Raw genomic sequence first — 24,147 nt, 5'->3', positions numbered from 1 at the left:
TTGCAAGTCCACACTCTGCAAAAACTTGATATATCAATCTATAGCTAAAGGAAAGCCAACTGATCTCCAAATATCACTCACATTCTCACTTCAACAGAACAGGTTTTTTTTCCCAGCATAGCAGGAAGTTCCTCTCCTGTATCAAACACTCGACAAGATTTAAGCCCCTTTATGGCTTCAAGAGGTTTAAAATCAAAGCAGAACCAGAAAGGAAAAGTTAACCTTTATAATACTAAGAGAAAAAGAACCTAGTTAAAAGAAATTATAGCCTTGCAGGAAATAAGGTGAGTTCTGCTTGGTCTTGGCCAACTTACAAGAAGAACTGGGTGACAGCAAAGTTGAACAAGTGAACTTCTTGCAAGATCTCTAATTTCCTTGTGATGGAAGGTACATCCAAATTGGATCTACATTTAAAATCTAGTATCTCCACGACCTTCAAGAGAAAATGCACAGTAGACAATTCACTATGTTTTCCTAGCTGCAACAAATGGCATCTCCATGACTGTATGAGAACACAAAATACCCAAGAAAAAAGCGAAGACCACCACAGTTTTCAGCTACAGTAGGTGGACAGTCCCTGTGTGCATCAAGGGAGATGCAAACACTTTACAGTCCCATACCATCAGCAAAATATGGAAAAAGTACTATAGCAACTTCTAAAGATGGACATACATTAGGGATAATATAGCCATAGGAAAACAACAGGCAAAACACCAATGTCTACAACTAGCAAGAAGAAAAGCTTCCATTGTCTCCACAATCTCTACAATAATTTCAATAAGACCATCAGGATCAATCAGGCTCCTACTTCATTGTCCTCGTTTCCTCTTCTCTTAACCTTGAAAGTGAGTATGGAAAATAATGCATTGCGAGGGAGCACATGCCTGTATAACTGCTGACGTGCAAAAGGAAGGCTTGAAATAAAGTAAGCCGTCTTATTAAGTATTTGACTAAACTGAAAGTGAAACATCTATACTTCAGATACCTTAGTCAGAACTAGTTGCCTTGTTTTCATGGTCAATAAAGACAGTGACTCACAATACCTATTTGGCAGCTTTCTGTATCACCTAGAGCTGATTTCTTCCCATTGGGTGCAACAGTGACTGAACTCACACGTTTATTTAACAGCTATACCGCACAAAAGATTTATTTCACTCGAAATACCTGTTGTACAGGTAAAGCCCGCAGCCTACATTTACAGCTGAATAAAGGAGTAAGAGTCTACCAAAGTTGATACTGCTACACCAGTTTGAGTCTTGAGAATATAGCCAGCACACGCATATACAGTGCTGGACAAATTAAATAAAATGAAAACACAACTACTTATTTTCATGAACTGAAGATTTATATTAAGCTATAGTCAGGGATAGATGGTAAGAAAGAAAACCACAGTCACCACCTTGCTGTTTCTCAGACCGTTTTCCATCTTGGACACTCTTGGACTTTCAGATAAGATATTAGGAATGCACTCATGGTTTTACCTACATGGCTGTAGATTAAGTGAGATCTGAAGAAAGATGTGCTACAGATACGTGGGCTAATTAAAATGATGACTCCCAGCCATGCAGAGAGAATATATCTTGCCATGCACTGTACTACTAAATACGCAATTATTCAGGAGTAACAGTAAATGGAAAGAGTCCCAAAATACATGCAGCTTTGTTCAAGAATACCAGGTATATAATGTAAGAGCACCACACCAATGGCAGAATTTGGAGTCCTACTATAGAATCATAGAATGGGTTGGGTTGGAAGGGACCTCAAGGATCATCAAGCTCCAACCCCCCCACAACAGGCAGGGCCACCAACCTTCAGACCTGGTGCTAGACCAGGCTGCCCAGGGCCCCATCCAACCTGGCCTTGAACACCTCCAGGGATGGGGCATCCACAACCCCTCTGGGCAGCCTGTTCCAGCACCTCACCACTCTTGGTAAAGAACTCTGAGAGAACTCTGATGCACTATGTACTACCTACTACTGTCTACGTACTATGCATAGGCATAATGAGGCAATCCTCACAATTCTCCATGAACCTAGGCATTGCTGCATACGCTGTGCTTCAACAATTGCATTGTTCCCCTACAGAAATAATTGGACAAAAATCTGGAGTCACATTGGGCAACTGCCTCTCTTCCCTGTCTTATCAACACATGGGTTCATGCAAGCACTCAATTAAAGCTTCTTACTAATGTGTTGAATGCATTAAAAATAATTGACAAATATACACAAAAGAAAAACTATAGTCCCATTGAGATGTCAGTTTTGTTTGAAACTAGAAAAAAAACATTAAAGTTTGATTTACATATTATTAATACACACAAGGCAGATTAGATACAGGCCCTTATTAGATACGGGCCCTTTATAGCATCAAGCACAATGCTGCTATGTGAAATAATACTATGCCTCCGTAATTTTAGAGGAATCAAATTAAAACCCTACACCCTAATCCTCACCTTCACACTGAAATACATCACCTTAAGGCATTTTAATTTTTTACTTCTGTACTTCCAGTTGTACAACTCATTACTAAATATTAATGAATCATTACAAATTTTTCAAGTTACTAAGTTTAATCAATAATTAAGGATCATAAATGAACAGTGATAATGAGTAATCTGATTAAATATTCAGAAAACTCCAAGTTATGATGGTTCCTAAGTACACAAATATGACAAATCACAGCAAATTACACTCGCAAAGTAATTTTTCATGCCATCAACATTCTAAAACCAACAGTACAACTGTGTAGTTCAAATTCTGATTTAAATCTGTCAAATTCCTATATTTCATATTCCTATATTGGGAAATAAGATTTAGATGTACTTATTAAAAGGGTTTAGCAGACAAAAAAAAAAAGTACGTCCCTCATTATGTAGGCCAAAAGAAATCTGCAGTGTAGGAAAGCAGGATGTACTGACTACACGTTTCAAAGATAAATAACATTTTGAAAATCGTTGTATTTGCTTTCAAAATAACTGCAGCGTCGGTGTACGTTCAAGTACTCACACAAATATAGTTTTACACGCACTGCGAGGACCCACGTGTTGATCAGGTTAAAAACCTGAGAAATTATTTATGAAATATATAGAAGTACACAGGAGAGAAATATGGTTCTAATTCTAATATTCAGACTTTGTTTTCAACTTAGAAGTACCGTGATGTTTTCTGTTGTTTCCTGACTTTTAATAAGGATGTCTATTAAAATGTTTTTCCTCAAATATTATTGTTATAAACATAGTATGTAGTCTCAAAGCATATGTTATTTCTAAAAAAATAGAGAGAAAATTTATTTCAGAATAGGTACATAGACAAACTTCCTATGTTATTCTGCGTGCAGACTTGCACTCGTCACTGCTCCATTTCCTCGATCACATCACATGTAAACGTTGTGCAGGAATGGACAACATGCAATCTAGCCCCACAGAAAGCAAAACTCAACTCTCCCCAACTGCAGAATCAATTTGCAATCCATAGTGGGATTCCCAGTTTAGCAACTGTCTATGGAATAAGACTTTTTTTAAGCAATTTAGAAAGACAGGATAGATATTTCTGAAAGCCAAATAGGTCATCTGATGGAGACTTCCTTCAGAAAACTCACTAACAAACCATACTGAAAGGCTTCGGTAAATTGCATGGCAATCACAACAGCAGCTTAACCACTATTTAACTAGAGTATCTTTCACAAGGCTCACTGATGTAGGAAAAAATCTGACACACCTTGTTATAAAACCAATTTAATATTGAGAGCTAAGTTCCTTCCCACAATCAAAAAGACTATTTCTAGCAGGCTACTAATCAAAATCCCACAATGTGGGGTTAAAAGAAAAACATATCTGTTAACATGCTTTTCAGTCGTGTTGTTTCTTACTTTCTCTGAGCATACAAGAAGAATCAAGGAAGTGTGTAATTTTTGACATGCTGCAGAAGTACATCTTACAGGCTGAACAATCTATTCTTTAAGGACAGCGTGTTACTTACTATAAGGGAAGACGATCCACAACAATCTATGCCTTACAGTTACTCTGAAATACCAGTGCTGACTGTCACAGCAGAAGTAGCATAATCCAACCACATCCAGGCCTAATAGGCAGATACTTGCATTTCTTCCTAGGAAATCAGAAATAAGGTACCTGTCTCACTGAAAATCCAGGCACCCTTGGAGAAAACCAGTAATGGATATTTAGGTCCTTTATTTTATTGAAATCATAAGACATCCATGCTTCAGTCGTCACAGATCTTTTTAATCCACGTATGGAAAGAAAAAATAAGCAGATTTTCCCCACAATTTACAGCAAACAGGTACTGAAACTACAAATTGAAGTTCCTATATCCAGCGTCATCAGTTCGAAACCAGCTCTGTCATCTCCGAACATCCCTCCCTTGGATGAAGTCAATGTTTTCCCACCTCTGATTTCCCCCAGCAGAAGAAAACTCGGCAGTTTCACACGCTGTCTCCTAAGATGCACTGGAAGAGATATCTGAGAGCAGCAACAAAACAGCCAGGCTCTCGTTTCTTTTTCAGCCCTTCAGGCGCAGTCTGGGTGTCTTCTTGCCCTGCTGGTCTTCAGTGCTGGCACTGATAGCTGTGAGATGGAGCTGGGGCAGCACGGAGCAGCAAAGCAAATATCACTGCTTTAAGCGCGTACTCACTTTTGCATTAAGATGTCCCAACTTTCCCTCTACTCCTACTCCAACGCTGAGTCCGATGGAAGCTTTAAGGACGTTCCGTTAAAAGTTAGCATCTGCAGCACGTATGAGAGAAACGCTGAAATCCCCATTCTGAACACATTCCAGAGGAGGTCAGATTTGGTTTTAAAGCACATTCGTGTCGACGAAAACTTTTTTGTTGCCGCAAAAAGGAAAGAAAAAAAAAAAACAGAAATTCTCCCTCTTGATTTCGGCATTCCCTCTGTATTCTTCCAAGTTACTTGGCTCCCTCACAGTTTACTCAGACACGCACACACACACACAAAAAAGAAAATCAAATCTCGTATTTCACATGTGTAAACTGACACTGTGGAGGCTTCATTAAAGAAGTCTTATTTCTCTTACCACTGCCAACCGAGCATCATTTCGTGTGCCACCACTTTCGAACAACCCAAGAGACTTAAAAAGCCAGCTAAGTTTGAAAACCAAAAAAAAAAAAGTTCTGAGTTTCTCTGTACCCCAGGACGGTTTTCTTTCCTGAAGCTCAAGCCGAGGAAGCAGACAAAAGAAGCTGATTTGACTGCGCCGTGCCAAGTCTTGCCTTTTTTTCTTCCCCCGGCTCGCTCGCTCCCGCGCTCGCTCGCTCCCCGCATGGCAAGCTTCCCAAGCAGTCTTGGCGGAGCTCCAGCCTGTGCCAGGCTGTCGGAGTCCTTGTTTCCAAAAGATGCTCTTTGCAAATCAATTAATAGATTTAAAAACAGGAAGCTGTGGGTCAGGAACCAAATCTTGGCACCAACAGCCGCTGCCTCTGCCAAATCGGCTTATAGATCGCATGGTTTCCTACCTTTTATGAGGGATGTAAGGTTTTTGCTCCCTGATCGTGGAGCTCTGGAAGCCATTCAGTGCTCACAGCGATAAGAAATCTGTTCTCTAAAAATGTCCGCATGCGACACAGGAACAACCTGCAGTAAATCAAAATTCTTTGGAAGGCGGGTGCGTGTGTGATTTTAATAAGTACCAAATACTCCCTAAAATAATACCTTTTCCTTCTCTCCTCCGGAGACTCATGGGAAGGTGCCAGGAGTAGGAGACGTACAGAATTGAATTAAGATCACATTCGAAAGTCATGCACGCGTTTAACTTTCTAAATTCCAGTCAGAAAACCAATTGTTCTTGTAAATTCCCAAATTATTAAGAATCAGCTGAAAACTGATAGTAAATCTCACCCTGGTCAGAAAATATAAGAACAATGCTTAGCAAACTGCCCACATCTGTAGATGCCAATGATGTCATCCATTAATTCAAAAAGCATGAGTTTGTGTAGCATTCAGAAGAGAAACTGTTCAGCCCTCGCAACTAACCTGGGTGAAAATTTTCTTAATACATTCCAAAACTTATTCTATTTGGATCTTCGCTCAATATATTTGAAATGGCTAAAATGCATACGTGGAGAACTATAGGGATAAAGGTTCATTTATCCATAAGCTATTTGCCAAGGCAAAATGCCAAATTTTAAGTATATGCATTTACATTAATGAGCACAACAAATTATGCAGAAAATACGCTACTTCCCTAACCATGCATATTTTATAAGTTTATGGATACTACTGATCTGTTTAAGGGTTCAGGATAGAGTCCCTGCTGTTCTGAGGCTCTGTGCCATTCAAGACCCAGCGATCCAGTCTTCCCCAGGGTTTGACTCAGGGCTAAAGCTCACTTGCTCAGAAAGGAGAAAAGCAAGTTAAAACGAGTTAAACCAAAACAAAGATCTATTCTAAGCCTAGATAAAAGGAAAGAAACTACTACCTTTCTAAACAGAACAACATACAAGAGATCACACACTCTTTACTGACATTTTTGTACATAAGTTAAACAAACAGCTGTAAGGCATTAATATCCAACCTTTAGACAGCTGGACAAATAGAACATCATGTTTTCAGTGACCATAACAGATCTACCCGTGTTATTCCCAGCAGCCTCCCAACTCCAGAAGGAATACCATTAACAAAAAAAAGGAAATCACATTTTTGTCTCTAAATATTGCACATCCTATCATCTCAGTTAACATCTAGCATCATTATGACATGCCAAAATGGAAAAAAATGACTACATGTAATTTTTCTGTTTATTATCTTTGTGCACTTGACAGAAAACTCTAATACGTCGGTTTGCCTCTACTGAAAGACCATGAGGCATCAACATGGGAACAAAAAGATCTTCTGAATCTATACTATTCCAACAGTCATCATTAGAAACTCATCTTTACATTAGCCTTCTGCCAAAAGCTGTATGTATTGACAACAGCATTTCAAGTACATTCAAAAAAATATATAATTCCAGTCAAGATGAACAGTTTAAACTACTTAATATTATTCTTCCTGTGAGTGCAACAGGAACAGCAAACGTATTCCCTAGAAGCCAAATGCTTTACAGAAAAGGACAGCCTTACTAATATGATGAAGAGCCTTATTTTATCTCTCAGTACACACTGCTTCAAACACAATGGATCTCATTTACAGAAATGACTACCCTCTTCCTGTCTTACAGCATGTTTTCAAATGTGTAGTTTACTGTAACACTCCTAATTCTCTCTCGTCTCTTAAACACTCTGCAATTACATTTCTGCTCCACGCCACCAGCACTGCTTGCATCTTGAAAGGCGTTACTGAGCGTGGTGCATCTTCCCCCTCTCAGCTGTCAAAGTCTTTTGAAATAATCCTTCTTCCTTTCCATAAATAAGTTTCCAACCCAAATCAATCTAGCGTTCCACCTAATCCAATAGATAAGAAACTATAAAACTTTCTCCACAACTTGTGTTTGGGGAGCTTTTTCCAACTTCTCTGTGACTCCGATTTAATGGAGTCATTCTACCTCCAGTTACCCTCACGCTTCTCTTGCAATGCACAAAATACACAGAAAGTTGAACCCACAGAACCATCAGATCACAGAATGGCTGGGACTGGAAGGGACCTCAAAGATCATCCAGTTCCAATTCCACTGCCACAGTCAGGATTGCCAACCACTAAATCAAACACTAGACCAAGCTGCCCAGGGCCACATCTAACTTTCCTAATCTCCAGTGTAAATCTGACCATCATCATGTTGTCAGTCTTTCCACAGCAGCACAGCACATAGCTCAGTCCTTCATACCACCTACGCTGCCATGCTCAAGAAAAATCCATACCTTTATTCCTTCACGGTATCTTACATATCCAATGAATATTTTAGTCTATGAACTGGAGAAAAAAGTATTTATCTGGGTCTTGGTCAACACTCAATTTAAATTATTTCTTCTGTTCTTTTCACTTTCTATCACAGCAATTAGTTAATTTAACATTCGACTTCCATAAGCCTCCTGATGCTTTCTTATTCTGTGTTTTCTCAAGATTCCTTCATCCACACACTCTTCTACTCAAGTGCACCTGTGTCTCACAAAAACAAGACACCTAGCTACCCATACCAATATAAATATATATAGGCATAGAAAAGCAACTCAATTGCTTAACCTGTTACATGTAGAAGCTAATGCATCTATTTTCTTCACTTGTATTGAATGCAACTTTACCAGACTAGCAAGTTTTATGAGAAGAATTAATGTGAAGGAACTACGTACAAAAGCCAAAAATATTTACAGGCCTATATTTTCACATGAAACACAGTAAATGCATGCCTAAATACAGATAATATAAACTACAAATGCTAACAAGTATTTGTACACATTGAAATACATTTATTCATTGGAAAACTTTAAAGCCCTATTCTTATTAAACATTGGATATATTTATAATTTCCTGTTCTGTCCTCCTTGGCAGAACATCTCCGTGCTATGGATCAATGAAAGACAGGTAACATATCGTTCTGAACTCCTGGTATGAAAATACTGCTTACAAGCAGCATATGCATGATGTTACCCAAAGCACTTTACTCGTAGGAATAAACAGATTCTTAACATTGGTCATTTCAGGGCTACCTCTGTTAGCACTTCTACTATCGTGTTATGCTATCAGTTGCGGGCATTCCCACTAATGATAAGTGAAATCAATTCCTCTGAGAACAAGCCACAAGTTTTTTTTTTTTTTAGGTGTCTGATCTTGGAACCAGATACTTTCCTGATTTACTATCAAATGGTGCAAGTAACATTCCATAACAGGAAAGTCTGTTTCTACCTGAGCCATTCTTATGGGGAGATGATAACAATGAATTGCCTAATGACTCTTTGCTCTTGGTTTTCATTCACTGTTAAATAGCCAAACGCTGGTGAAGCTCCAAGAATCCATAAGTAAGTGAACGTAGCTATAACAGCAAGCAATATAAAAGAAAAAGGAGTAGCAAGAGAGGTGTGGTTGAAAAAACAACTATAGGGAGTGATCAACAACATTGTAAGTATTTCAGTGTGGGAATATTCTTCAACAACTCATCTGCTGGCATGATACTCCAATCGGAAAGTGTAAAATACACAGGTCAGTCTTCATTAGACGTATTCTTCTCCAGCCCTGTAGCCAGCTTTCTTCATGAGAATATCAAACAGAGTTTTGCTTTCCCATTTTCTCTGTCCAGCACCACTCAGAACCCTTTAGATGCATGCATTGTATCTATAGAGTTCTACAGGGAACTTCAAACATCGTTCATACCCTTAACTGCTTATAATTTCTTTCAGAAAACTGTTTCCTCAGGAGAAAAAACAGATACTTACAAAAATCAAAATGTTAGGAACTCAGCTTCACAGGCATTTGTGACTGTCATTTAGAAGAGCGATTACAACACGCAATATGAAAAATACATGCACAGCACTGCAGGTAGAAGTAGTTACTCATAATGGTACCCACTTACAGGTAACTTGGATATACTGAAAATAGACTTGCCATGAAGTGGATAGAAAGTCTCAGTATCTACAGTGATTACGAAAAAGGATTCTCTGAAACAAAATCATATTAATAAGAAAATTTTTCTAAAATATGATCAAGTTACCCTCTTTAATCATCAGACTATGTGTATAGAGTAAGAATATATTCTTGGTTATACACTGAGGAAGAGCTTTGTTGCAAAATTCAAATATAAGGGCCTTCACAGTCAACATTCTTTTCAACAATTACATTTTCCACAAACTACGTATTTTATTTAAATGGTCCTACAGAGATTAGCATCATGACCTGCAGCCAGTAATCAGCCTTGAGAGAGTAATTTTTACTCATTTTCCACTTCTAAATTTACATTGTACTTAAAGTAACCCATTGTTACAACAGCAGTATGTAAGAATGTCTGCACACGTATATCCACGCATTTAAGATATATATTTGATGGTCTGTTCCCCCCCCATTCAAAAAGCTTGCCTATAATTATTGTAAATTAAGTACTGAATAGGACTTCACTGGTGTGTAAAATACTCAACACAAGGATGATTCCTTAGTGATGACTAAAGCAGAAATTTCATTATTTCACTGCAAAAAGACAAATCTGTACTTCACCAAAGAATGGAGACACCTGTACCCTACTGTTGGGCATTACATGGCTACCGGTCCTGTCTTCTGAACCTCTCTCCAAAGCCCAGCCACAGCTACACCATACTGGAATGCTACAAAAAAGGAAGGCACAGGCATCCACAGCCCTAATACTGTTTAATTTCTCAGTATAGAAATAGCCTGTAATGCCCATGCTTTGTAGTCAGAGTTTTAATCTGACTTATCCGAGTGGGATGGAATCCTACCTACTGAGAGAGAACATCCTTCAAGTACTTTGAACAGCAATTTGATGACAGAGTACAGCACAGGGGACCAAATTAAATCACACAACAAGAAATGTGGACAATCTGATAAGAAAGCACGTTTACTAACCCACTCAAAAGCAAGAAACAAGGTATAAAGTACTGCCCCAAATCCTTTCACTGCTCGACAGTTTTAAACAGTTACTGACAACTGCAAAAGACACTTCTCATGAGCAGAATGCTCAACTTCAAAGTAGACATAAACATACAGCTGAAGTCACTCTCAGTCCCAGACCTAGTCAACGTGTATGCCTGAGAGGCTAATTACATGCTCACAAACAAAGATACAATCTCAGCAAAGATAACAAAACATGAACAAACTATTAGTCACTTACCAAGGATCCATACTAGCAAGAAGCATCTTAACATCAAGTTGTAAAGGATCTCAGCACCACAGGTAACCTCAGAAGATATCTCCACTCAAAGAAAGAACCTATCATGCAACCAACTGCTATAACAAAAAGCTCCAGGGACCTTCAGGCCACTCACAACTTATGGGGTAAGATGGTTGATGCAGTCACAGCTGTGGTGCATGCTCAATTGCCCTTCAGCTGTTGACCCAGGTGTCTGCTATCAGTTCTTTCAGCCCCCAGTTTCAAACTGATCTGTGGTCCTTATAGGTCTTAGTGAGATCTTGATTGTTATCAGGCCTTGGGCATAATGATCAGGTCTAAGAAGGAAGCTGGAGGGGAGAAGCATGCAGTCACAAGACCTCTTCTCAGTCTCTTCTTCTCTAAGCTTCTCTAACCGAAGGACCTCAGCATTCCTCATACATCAACACTCTCAATCCTCCTCCATCTCTGGAGGTTCTCTTACAGTTTTATGTCCTTCTGCACCCAGTGTTCGATGTGAGGCCACACAGTGGTGAACCTCAAGATACAGTTGACCTTTTTTGGGGGTCTGCTCCTGCTTTGGAGTGGACCGCGTTACGTGAAGTAGCTACAGATGTGTAAACAGGTTCTAGGCTGAATTTTTTAGGGGTTGAATGTTTGAGGAACCACAAAGTGCATTTCTGAGCCTGGAGGGTGGAAAAGGTGAATGAGGAATGTCAAACAGAAAGGGCTCTGAAGCATCATCAACATAATCCGGATTTTGTCATGGATGTTCAGTAAAAGTGGACCAGCCAGCAGTGTCATTAACAAAAACAAACCTGTGCTTTCCTTGGAGAGCAAGCTGTGCAATATAGAAGCATTTCTCCTACCCAAGGACCAGAGCTGGCTACAGCTAGCAGGAAATACCTAGCATCCTTGAATGGAAATGTTTTCCCATTACAGCTGTAGGATGTGGCATGCTTCTGATGCTAATCTTCAGGTTTGCCACGACCACCTCCAACGTTTCAGCAGAATGACCATCCTTTGCAGGATACTTCTACTTTCTCACTGGGCTTCCAGCAGAGGCTAACGGCCAGTGTCTGAGGCACCAAATCCCTGACCCCCAAAGAGGGCTTCTGTCCTCAAGATCACAGCCTTCTGTCTGACATTGAGAAGCACCTAAAAACCCAGTTCCCACAAGATTCTGCTTCTCAGCCATTCCTGATGTTTGGGCAGGCCTTAAAAAGCCTTGGAGGCTCCTGGAAAGTCAAACTCCTGAACATCAAGCCTAAATTACAATTGAAGTACAGATATAATCCAGTTGGCCACATGCCTCAATGGTAAATAAGATTCTGTCATTGAAACTAAGACCCAAATAATCTGCTCACCCAAGTGGATGAAATTCTGCTAAGTACAATTTTGCCTATCTGCAGCAAGAAGGAACTGTGAGCAATAAAGAAGAAACTCCAATAAGCATAATTATATATTGCATGGGTTTTTATCTTATTTGAACTAAGGACTTATTTACGTGTATTATTCTAATTGTACTACAAATTTAAATGCAGGTTTCATATGTATCATAAAAATGTGCAAATCTCAAAATGAGAGCAATGTACAAACGCATCCACCCCACTGAAAGTCTACACATAGTAAATAGACTATTAGCATGCAAGATGAAACAGAACCTATCACACAAGAAATTATAAGCCAAACATTCAATGACTGTATCGCCATATAATGATATTCTGAGAGAACTGAAGTTCCACTTCTACAGTTACGTATGTGAACAACTGAACTGTTGCTGAGCATAATCTCACTTTGGAAATTCTTTTCTTCATTACTTGAAATGTTGTATATGAACCTTAGCCAAGAAAACCAAAGGAAAGAAGGAATAAAATCGTGATTCTTTGAACGGACATATTATGAAGTGAGTAGAAAGAGAAGACAGTTCTGACTGAGGGCAAGAAAAAATTAAGTTTTTATATCGAGTACCAACTACAAGGATAGGTCATTAAATGACATTATGCCCTCAATTAAGTTTGCTTGTGGTGTTCTCCGAAAAAAAAAAAAGACAAAAATGACTCACGCAAACAAAATTCTCAAAACATTAGAGCATTTCTTTGTGGTAACTGCACTTTTTTACCCTGGAGTAAATGTGACACAGCTTACCTTTTAATGAAACTAGACAGATGACTTAGCATTCAGTGCACAACAAAGGCATTCGTAGACAGTTACTTGGAGTAGTTTTTATGCTATAAATCCACACTAGGCTTACACTCAGCTAATCTGTTCATGTAACCATAACGTAAATCATGATCAGATCTGGTTTGAATGAGTGTCCGTACAAGTTACCCTTTAAGAACGCCATATATAACACAGCTCAACCGTGTTGAAAAGTTTGATTATATCATTTGAAAAGTAACCTATTTTATGGGAAGATATTAAAATAGCTTTATTCTTTGGCAGAATACAGGATGAGAAGGCACTGTGACCAGTGTCTCTTTTCTCTCCTTAAAGAAAACAGGGAGATGCTCAATGACTAGAAAACACAATAAATAAAGAGACAAAAAGAGCAATTAATAATTGTTTCAAACTTAAAACATTTTAAATAGTCAAGGCAGTTAATTGCTGGAAAAGCCTTTCAAATGGAAGACTGGGACAAAAGTGTCCATGATTTGTGTACTGTCCCTGGAGGTGCCCTAAACCAGGCTGGATGGAGCCCTGGGCAACCCCATGTAGTGGTATCCCTGTCTATGGCACAGGGGTTGGAACTGGATGGTCTTTAAGGATCCTTTCACCCCAAGTCATTCTTTGATTCTATGATTATTTAAAAAGTAACAGAGTTACATAACTGAAATACAAGTCAGTGTGCCCACAGAAGACTGCTCATCACCTGGTTGTCCAAGACAGCAGAGGCACCATCACTGATGTAACTAACACACATGCTTCCATCACTGGATGCTCCCCCTGCAGCCAGTGGATGAAAGGGGCATTTCAGCTTTAAATGTCTTTTGACATTCATCAGGTGATGAATTAAGCACACCGACTGCACCAGAGTCAATGATCCCAACAGTCCCTCCCAATGCTCCATTCCAGCTCCATACCCAGTACAAGGTAAAGCCCAAACAAAGGCATTTCCACCATTCACTCCTCTCTGACGTGGTAAGCGAAGCCCCAGTGGGCAGCCTAATCCTGTCTACCTTCCTGTGATATGCACTAAGCAATGCATATCACATCTGTGCACATCCTGTGCAACCCAGGTCACAACCTGAATTACTACCTAATATTTTACCAATGCCTACTTGTACGTGAATAGCTGCAACAACCCATCATTTAACACCCATATATGCTAACATCCCCATATCTACTTAGCATCTAAGTTCATGAGGTTTGAACAGTAACACAGAGGCATGTAACAAAGGTGAGAAACTTCCCACAACCCTCCTTTTTTCTGGGTTGAAATCACAACATTACTAAAATGTCGGATCAATGGCATTAATGCAAAAACCACACCGCAGATAGAACGACCACAATTAACCAAAGGAGTTCAATGTATCCCAGACTTCACACAAAATAATATAAAATATTCTCTAGTGAAAAAATAACCCATGTAAATACAAGCCTTGAGCTTCCCACCAGTTTATTTAGCAATGCAAATTTGGCAAATTCGTACATTATGTCCCTTTTCAAAACCGCAGCAACAAGAAGCTACTGAACCCAGTGTACCACATTGCTACCTCTTCCTGCAAATAATTATCCTCTTTATTACACAATTCTGAATGAATCTTCAAAGCAGCATCCATGCCTAATCCTCTGGATAAAGAACCTCTGGATTCATTTTCCATACCAGAGAGGGAAATTACGGTATCAGCAAGAGGAGTCTCCTTCAAGCCCTATTTCCATTCAAGAGGCTGCCAGTTGGGTGAAGTTTCTGCCATTTAGGTAATTCCGTTTCCCAGCAACCTGTGCTGTTGCCAGAGAAACCCCGGGGATCCTTCCCACGTGCCAGCCCCACCACAGTCCTGGGGGTGCAGCTTGGTGCAGCGTGCCGCCGCGCATCCCACTGTGAGAGGCATGCTAAGTAGTCAGCGAGGTGCTCCAGGGACTCAGCCAGGGATTTTTTCATTATTATTTCTTTTTTTTTTTTCCTCTCAAAAATGAGAGGGCTTAGTGATGAGTGACGTAGCCCTTCATGCTGCGGTGTAGTTGGAGGTGATAAGGGAGCGCCGGGTTTTTTCATCGAAGCGATGTTACCTTGGGAGCAGCGTTTGACAGCTGGATGTGCAGCTCTGCAAACGTACCTCTTGTATGCTTTTAATCCATCAAGCTCTGTGCGTGCACACTCACTTCTTTTTGTTGTTGTTGTTTTCCAGCTGCCAAGAGCAAAAGCCACATGCAAACAATAAAAAAAAAAAATCCCCTTACACTGCCTTGACCTTTGCTTCTTCCTGCAACACCTTCCAAAATGCAAATGGAATGGGCGGTTAAAAAGTAATTCCTGTTTTTCAAATGACAGTACAATATTTATAGTGGTACACTTGGCTTGCAAACAAGCTGTTTAGTGTTTAGATATAAATACCTAACAAAGAGAAAAAGAAAAAAAAAAAAAACAAAGAGCAAGAGTAAAAGCCACAGCACGTTATTACAGTTGGGATTTCCAAGCAAATTCATCTCACAATGACCTGTAAAGATGTGGAAATCCAAATTTCAGAACTTGTCTTTCACAAAGTAAACAGACACTGGAAATGAGGTGCTTCCCCAAAGAAACACTCTGTTTTACGTCTTATCTGATTTGAATCTCAGCATACCCCGTGAAATTGTAATGAAATTTAATAATTTATGGAAATGGACGGCTTGAGCATATTTGAGGCAAAGATCGTTTCTTAGAATGAAGGAATAAGTAATTAACCCTTCTGAATTAGAAAGGTAAATTGAAATTTGAGGAATGTTAGAGCACATATGACATTGCTATTCAACACACTCCTGTACTGCACTTAATTGAAGTCACACCTCATTTTTTTTAACCCACATTCCATATAAACTTAAGTAAAAATGGTTAACCCATTGATTCTTTATCTGAAATACTCTACCAGGTAAAGTGCTCAAAACTTTACAAAACCACTCCCTCTAAACCTTCAGAGAAACTGTATTTCCCTTGTAAGCTCTGTTCTGAGGCACAGCCTCACTGAAGAATCTCTATTTTAGACCTTCTGCACAGTGATATTAAATTCATGCCCACAAGGTTTTAGATTTGCCCATGCTTAATGATTTTTTTTAATTCATGAAGGGAAATAATATCTAACATTTTTCACTTTCTTCCTTATATTAACTGAAAAGCAACCTAGAAAACACTACGCTTATATTTTAGTTCGCAATTCCACTGCAGAACCTTGTGTCCGACACAATTCAGTAAATTGTCAGAACATCAGGGAAAATCTATTTAAAACTTCTCAAACTAACACTGCATGCATATTTAGGCACAGAATAAACATAAGGCGGCAGATTCTTCCCTAATGCTGGGCAGCACAAATAGGGCACAAAAACAAGGAGATTGCCATGACATACACATTGACAAATAGCAAGGGACAATGTCCTGGCTTCAGCTGGGACAGCACAGAGAGATGTACGCTGCTATAAAGCACCAAATGCAGCATTAGAAATCAGCTAAACAGGTCCTAGTGGGACGTATCAACTCGCTTAAATATCTCTTGTGAAATACACCTCCTGTAAGAATGTAAGATATGTTATTCTTCATGCACATAGGGTCTACTGATGTGGAATCCAATCTGTCCAAATCCTGTGAAAAATATGTGCTACTTCCGGAGCCAGGGGACAGATGGGGAAGAGCAAAGCACTTCCCATCAAATGCGTGTCCATGCTGTGCATAAATTAATGCAAAGAAATGTGTCTCTGAAGGAAGAAAAGGGATCTCTGTTGTCAAACTTCAGTGCATCCTCCAGGAAGTTTAGAAAAAACTGACCTACCTCTGATCAGCCTGGGGAAAATTCAAACATCAAAGTTTTCTACCTTTGTTTATACAGAACTCTGCGCATTTCAGCTTGTGCCAGTTGCCTCTTGTCCCTCCACTGGGAACCAGTGAGATGTCTCGCTGTAGCTCCTCTGCTCCCTCCCATACATTCTCCTGCTGGGAACCACGTTCTAGCCACCCTCTCACTCAGAGGCCGCACATTAAACAAAGCAAGGCAACTAAAACTGAAATCTTACTGCTAAATCTGAATACAAAGCTAATATAAAACTACAAGGATGAGACTACAACCCTATCCAAACCTCAGCTCGCTATCCTCAGCAAATCTCTTTGCTACCCTTTAGTGAGTCTCAGCAAAACCATTCGGTGTAACTACTTCTTAAGTTCAATATTGTCAAGTTAAAGTCCTAATTTTACAAAGAACTGAATCTGACTGTTCTATGAATTTTATGTAAAATATGCAGACTTGGAATTAAATCAAATACTTAATAACGAGATCAGACACTCTACCAATGACTTTAAAAGCTCTTACGCCGACAAAGCTCCTAGCATATTTCAGTCTGAAGCTGAACCTATCCTTTGATACACAAACAGGAAAGTATTGAGTAGGAACAGGACTGCAGGTGACACTAACACTATCACTAATAAAATCCTATGTCACTACTGACAGTGACACATCAAGGAAGATGTTAACTAAGTGATGACAGTTTAAGAAACAAGAACAAATGAAGGGCTGAAAAACATGTTGACAGAATAAAACAGTTCACTTCGTTTGCTTTATGTCTGATTAAGTCCTTGCTTCTTTAAAAATAGGTTAACGTGCCATTTAATTACCATCTAAATATATTTCATGAAAAGCTGAAAGCACATACTGTCATGCTTTTCACCTTGATGAAAAAAAAAAGCTGTAACAAGTGTCAATGGCTGGAAGTTCAAACACAGCAATCTGATTCAAAATAGGTGGTATTTTAATGGAGGAAGTTATGAAACATTGAAAAAAATTGTGAAATTTTGCAGAGGGTTCTCTGTCAAAGGGCATTTTTAATCAGTGTTTTCTCTAAAGAGAACAAGCTGATTCAAGCAAGAATTAATTCATGGAAATGTTGTGCTCTTTTTTATACATAAGGTCAGACTGAAATTCGCAATGACCTCCTCCAAATTTGCAATGATTACTCTATTAATCTACAAATATATATATACACACACATATGAGTTTTAATAGCTCTAAACAAAGTTTTAATAGCTCTAAACAATTGTAAGACTGTCTACCCATGAGTTTTACCTTTACTACCTCAGAAAAGTTAACTCAGTACAGATGCACACACTGCGACCTAAGCTGTTTCCTGGCCCTCCTCGTCAGAATCAGTGGGACAAACTATTCCTTCTAATTAACAATATTCTGCTACCTCAGCTGATAAAAAAAATAGTGTGTGTGTATATATAAATATACACAAAATTACATAATGCCTCACACAGTAGGTTCCCTCTACATCACTGGGGCTCCTTGAATAGTGCCCCTACCACTATCATAAAATAAACGGCCAATTCTATAGTGTAAGCAATATATATTCAAAAATGAATGCAGCAGCTCTCCTGCAAGGAAATTAACACATCATTCCCAGATTACGAAAGCTGTTGAAAATCAGATAGACCTAACTAAATTACAGAAAGAGTAAGTGAAGTTTACTACTGTCTGCAATGTATTCAACTCACAGCAGGGTATTTCACCCAACTTTCCCTGACTTCTGCAAACCGAGCCCTTTGAATCACAACCAACCACACTCAGTCACATATTTCTATGGTCAGCAAGTTACAAAGAAAAACAATCCAGTGTAGCTCTCTACAACGCTAGATTAAATGTGACTTCCAAGATGTGCAGTCAGCTGCAATACAATTAACATGGTGCAGCAGGCTGCCCACGGAAGAATCACAGAATCCTAGAATCATAGAATGGTTTGGGTTGGAAGAGACCTTTAAGACCATCTAGTTCCAACCCCTGCTATAGGCAGTGACACCTCCCACTAGACCAGCCTCCCTCTAGACCAGAAAGAAAAACCTCATCTGGTGAAAACTCAACCCAAGACATACGGTGCTTGACAAGTTGCCTTTTACAAATAAAGGATTGGCTATGCATATTAGGGTAAAACAGTGGATGACACATTGACTTTAACAGGGCTTCTGACACCATCTCTTACAGTATAAGCATTTGGAAGCTGTGAAAGCACAGGCTGGAAGAGCAGACCACTAGACACTAGACACATCAAAAACCAGCAGGATCACCAAAATCAAAAGGCAGTGATCAATATCTTGATGTCTTGTGTGTAGCAGGTTACCCCAGGGGCTCGTGCTGGGGCCAATATCATTCAATATCTTAAACAAGAACATGAGCAATGTGACAGAAAACATGCTCAGCAAGTCTGAGAATGATGCTAAATTGAAGATGAGAGTGGACATGTCAAACAGCAGATCCTCAGTACAACGAGACCTTAAAAGATTTCAGGCCTGTGCCTACAGAAACTTCATGAAGGTCAACAAGGAGAAGCACAGACTCTGCACTGCTGCAAGATAAACTCTGCCCTGCTGTAAAGGATTTGGGATTATACTGGGTGCCAGGCTAAAAAGAAAGAAATGCGCTCTCTCATTGCAAATAAAGCAAACTCTGCAGTGGGCTGCGTTATAAGGTGCATAGATAGTACAGTGAGGAAAAAGTATTCTTCTCCATGCTGTACTGGCAAGAATTTACCTGGAATACTGTGTCTGGTTTTGGAGCCTCAGTTCAAAAGAGATGTTAATGAACGGGCAGTGGTCTGTAAGGTCAATGGCCAAGATGGTCAGCAGCCTACAGAACACAAGCTGGGCATGTTTCTGCATGTGGAGGGAAAATTACGGGTCAATCTTATAGTAGCTGAATAGGGTGTGAGAATGACAGCTCAACAAGCCCCTCTTAGCAGCACCAGGCAGTACTGGAAAGGGAAGGAGCCATTAACTGTGCCTTAAGAGGCTCACACTGGTAATAAGGAAGCTCCCAATACAGAAAATAGAGCAGCACCAGAATGGAAGCTCCCTTCCAATAAACATTCCGGTGCATTAAGAAGAACATGGCCAGCAGGTCAACAGAGGTGATCCTCCTCCTCTATTCTGCCCTGGGGAGGCCACATCTGGAATACCACGTCCAGTTCTGCCCAGTGACCATGTCCCTCAGTGCCACATCCCCACAGTTCTGGAGCACCTCCAGGGACGGTGACCCCACCGGGCAGATCGTTCCAGAGCATCACCGCTCTTTCTGAGGAGAAATGTTTCCTGACATCGAACCTGAACCTCCCCTCGCAAAACGTGGGGCCTGTTGTCTCTCATCCTAAACACGCACTGAAGCATCTGGGTTCTGCTCTACTTGCTATTTAACAGTGATGGCGGTCATCTTGCAACGCTTTTAATGCTAGGCTGCTTGACAGAAGGTAGGACTACTTGCTTAATTCAAGGTTGCTACTTTTATGTACTTAAAAGCTCACGTTTACTCAAACTGAAGGAACAAATACAGTACAGTCACTGCAAGAACTATTTTTTCTAAGAACTCTCCACACCGTCGGGTTAGAACCTTCACATGTGCTTAGTTGATATTATTAGGTCTGTAACAGAGCCGTCTGCACTCGCACACCCCCGAGACGGACGCCGCCATGCCTCCCCCTCCCGCCCCACAGCGTACCGCCCCACCCCGCCTGCGCCACCACCTTCGCGCGCATGCGCGGCGAAGGAGGCGGGCAGAGCGGGCCGCCGTGGGGCCCAGGGTCCGCTTTCCTTAGGGGATGGGGAATGGGGGGGGTGCGACCGGGCCGGGCCTGTCCCTACCTGCCACCGGGACGCGCTGGCACCTGCCGAGGAGCGCCTCTTCCTTCCGCGGCAGCCTGGAGGCCGAGTCGCCCATCCTGAAGGTGGAGCTGCAGAGCCGGAGGAGGCGCCGCGGCGCCGCTAGCATCGCCCTCTGAGGGCGGGGAAGGGAGGCGAAGGGTGAGCGGCGCGCGGCGGCCGTTGGGACCGGCGGGCGGCGCGGGGGGGGCGGGCGTGAGGCGGCGAGGTGCGAGGCCCGCCCCCTGGCGAGCGGCCTCGTGTGCTCCGTGCCCTGAGCTGCGACCTGCGCGTTCCTCGGGGCCTGTGCGCCCTGAGGGCCCTTTGCTGTGGGTGTAGCTGCAGAACTTCGCCACGCTTCCACCCTAAACCAGGCCTCCCCGCGGCTCTGCCTGCTGAATTTTGTCTCTCGGAGCTCTGGGCAGCCGTGTGGTGTGCTTCTTGCTCCCTCACACGCTCATACGCAGTCGTTTGTTTTCATCGTGGAACCATAGAATCCTCAGAGTTGTAAGGGACCCTTAAAGGCCATCTGTCCCACTCCCTGCAGTGAGCAGGGACACCCACAGCTCCATCAGTGCTCAGAGCCCCGTCCAGCCTGACCTTGGCTGTCTGCAAGGATGGGACACCACCACCTCTCTGGGAAACCTGTGCCAGTGCCTCACCACCCTTAGTGCAAAAAAACTTCTTCCTTATATCCAGCTTAAATCTCCATTTTTTTCAGTTTGAAACCACTTCCCCTTGTCCTGTCACACCAGGCCCTACTTAAAGAGCCTGTCCCTTTCTTTCTTACAGCCCCCCTCGCCCTGCTGGCCACACTGCTTTCGATGCAGCCCGGGATACGATTGGCTTTCTGGGCTTCATGTCCAGCTTGCCATCCATCAGTACACCTCAGGAGAGATTTTTGTCTGCATGGCCCTCTCAGGGTACATACACGTGACACATCAGCCCTCTGGCTTTCTGTCCAAGCCCCAAGTTCGGTATGAGAAGGTTGAAAAGGGCATAGACATTCAGCAGGATGTGCTACACAGGTTCTTTGTACAGTCATATGTTTTATAATGCTTTTTTTTTTTCCCTAGACTCTGCTGATCTTGGCAGCAGTCCACTACATCATGTTTAGCCAACGCGCTGCATCATGACGGTTGGACTAGATGATCTTTGTGGTCTTTTCCAATCTGTGTGATTCTATGTCAATCTTGCATGATTTTCTGTTGGTTTTTTTTTTTTAATGTGCATGTAGGATATGTGCTAAGTAACAAAAATCTTCCAATACCAGTGTCTATGTGTATGTTTGCAATAAAAACAGCAAAAAAAAGTGAATGGAGTATAAGTACTTGTAGAAAGTACCCATCATCTTTTAGGGAGTAATACACTTAATGTGTATTCTGTATCCATCAACAAGCAGTACAGGTTCCTAAGGTGGAAGACACAGAAGCTGGAAAAGTGATGTTTTGTTTTTCAGGGAATTGTTTGCAAAGTCATGGTCAGGAGAAGGCAAGTTTGTGCAAAAACTGCTGACTGCAAAGAAAGTTTGTGAACTAGACAGATGCCTTGCACTGTGAATTCCGGAAAAAGGAAAACATAATGCACAAATACGAAGCAAAGACATTATAGAAAGGAAATGAGAGTAATTCAATGCAAAATTCATGTGGAGGGTTGTGAAGAAGTTAGGTTGTTGCCTGAATAGAAAAGAATATGATAAAATGACAGTCTAGCCTAAGAGAGGGAGGCCAGATAATTCTCTCAAAAATGTGCTATCTCAAAAGAACAAAGTTCCGTTCACCTCCTAATCAAGCAGGATTTTACAGGAATGTGATGCTCTTGAGACACAGAATTTATTCAGCTTTATAAAGAAGTTGGATGTGGATATTTACAAGCAATACTGAGAATTCTTAGATGCTCCCAAAAGAATCTGGAGAAGCAGGAAATCCATGTGGTAGGAGCCAGGCTTCCCGTAAAATTCAAATCTCAGATGGGGACCTGAGAAATGAGCTGTCCCATCTCTGTCTTTAGATTCACTGTTCTTCACAGAATAACAGAACTGTAGGTATTGGAAGGGAGTTCTGGAGATCATCTAGCCCAACTCCCTGCTAAGGCAGGTTCCTTAGAGTTCCTGTACTTGGAACAGTATCCTCTTTGAGCACAAGTAGTCCCGTGCTTGCAGTCCATTTGGTTTGTTTGTTTGTTTTTTTAATATATTTTGATACAGTTAGAATCATTGAGAAACGAGACCGAAGAGGTCCTCAGGTGACTTATTAAAAATCTGCAATAACCTAAAAGAAATCCGTTAAAGAAGTGAACGTAGAGATGCACGTGATGGATAACTGCGATATTCCAGCTGTGTAAGTTTCAAAGAATTGGAAATGTTCAGTGTAAAACTGTGAATTCCATTTAAAATATATCTTCTTATTTATAGCATCACCTATACTGATGATTCTCAGCTCTTAGAAGCCACTGAAAATGATGACGTCCACTGGACTGGTAGCTAATAACTCTCCTCTTCCACATTTGTCTCCATTTTTTTTTTTCCATTTCACCATATATTTCTGCACTCCACTCTCTGCCAAGGACATGTATCTAAAAAAATTCAATGGTTAATGTTATGATGGACAGCAGTGCAGTTTTTACTGTAAGAGTTAATGTGTCTGTCGATGAAACTGTGAATGCCCAACCTGAATCTTTTACTGTGAGCACTCCTGCTGCCTCGTTGTGAGTGGTTCCATTTTCATTGCTATCTTCCTTGTGTGAATCGAGGTCAATCAGAGGTGAAGGACAGAAAAACAGACTTATGTTTGGGCAATTCAGTCTGCAGATGAAGTGGCTGAGACCTTTCAGAGCCCTTATGTGCTCTGAAAAGCCAGCATCTCCTCTACTCAGTGTTCCCAGTGATCTTCCATGCTTTATATGCTGCCAGCATGTATTTAAATGATGTCTCTTAAATCAGAGGTGTTCTTTGTTACATCTTACAGGAAAAACTGCTTTGTCACCCATTGCATTCAACTGCTTCATTTGTGAAGCTGACAGCAGCAGAGCAGGGCGCTAAAGGATTGACACTGGGACTCCAAAACAGTGGTTAGAGCAGTGACAGATAGCGGGGCTGCTGAAGCATTTCGATTACAGCTATTAAGGGCAGGAAACAGTCTTTCATTCTGTGTTTGTATGGCACTTCACACACTGTGTTCCTGCGTCGTAGCTGGATCCTAAGTATTAAATAGTAATAAGCCATGATGCCACTTAACAAATAAAAACTGCTGGTTTACAGAAGTGCTTAGTGCTTCTTCACTCCGTGGAAACAGAATACTTTTCTAATTCATTAAATCTCACTTATATTTCAGGAAAGTGTGAACTGTCTATCCCCTTTTCTCGTTCTAGGGCCTGAGATCTGAGTGGAAGAGTCTAAAAATTACACCCTAGATTATAAAGTTTTACCAAGAATTTGCCTGTCCAAGCAAGCAGCAGAACCTGATTATCTTTGTGTTTATAATATACTGTGCTTCACGTTGAAACATGGACTTCATATCTGCCAACACATAAACTGAATTAAGAAGTATATCAGAAAAAAAAAAATCACATTAAGGTGTCTGTCTGTTGCTGGGATTCCCA

The 24,147-nt window shown here is 40.9% G+C and overlaps 1 protein-coding gene and 1 long non-coding RNA gene across 6 annotated transcripts in view; one reads left to right on the top strand and one right to left on the bottom strand.

Moving 5' to 3' along the window:
• MSRA (methionine sulfoxide reductase A) overlaps positions 1-20,718 on the bottom strand; it is a 258,772-nt gene extending 238,054 nt beyond the window's left edge. For all 4 annotated transcript variants that reach the window (XR_002436532.1, XM_021390271.1, XM_021390273.1 and 1 more), the window contains exon 1: positions 20,551-20,718. Coding sequence is in view for 3 of the 4 variants with exons in the window: in XM_021390271.1 (XP_021245946.1) it covers positions 20,551-20,677 (127 nt within the window). In the remaining variant the exon portion in view is untranslated. The remainder of the gene's footprint in view (positions 1-20,550) is intronic.
• On the top strand, positions 20,577-24,147 carry LOC110395636. 2 transcript variants are annotated; one of them, XR_002436534.1, is made up of 2 exons: positions 20,577-20,709; positions 21,624-24,147. It is a non-coding gene; the product is annotated as an uncharacterized LOC110395636 (long non-coding RNA). The 2 variants fall into 2 exon arrangements; XR_002436535.1 differs by lacking the exon at positions 20,577-20,709 and adding an exon at positions 21,173-21,524.

Source organism: Numida meleagris, chromosome 3, assembly GCF_002078875.1.
Source record: "Numida meleagris isolate 19003 breed g44 Domestic line chromosome 3, NumMel1.0, whole genome shotgun sequence".
Taxonomy (NCBI): Eukaryota; Metazoa; Chordata; class Aves; order Galliformes; family Numididae; genus Numida; species Numida meleagris.
This window is presented reverse-complemented; position numbering and strand designations above follow the sequence as displayed.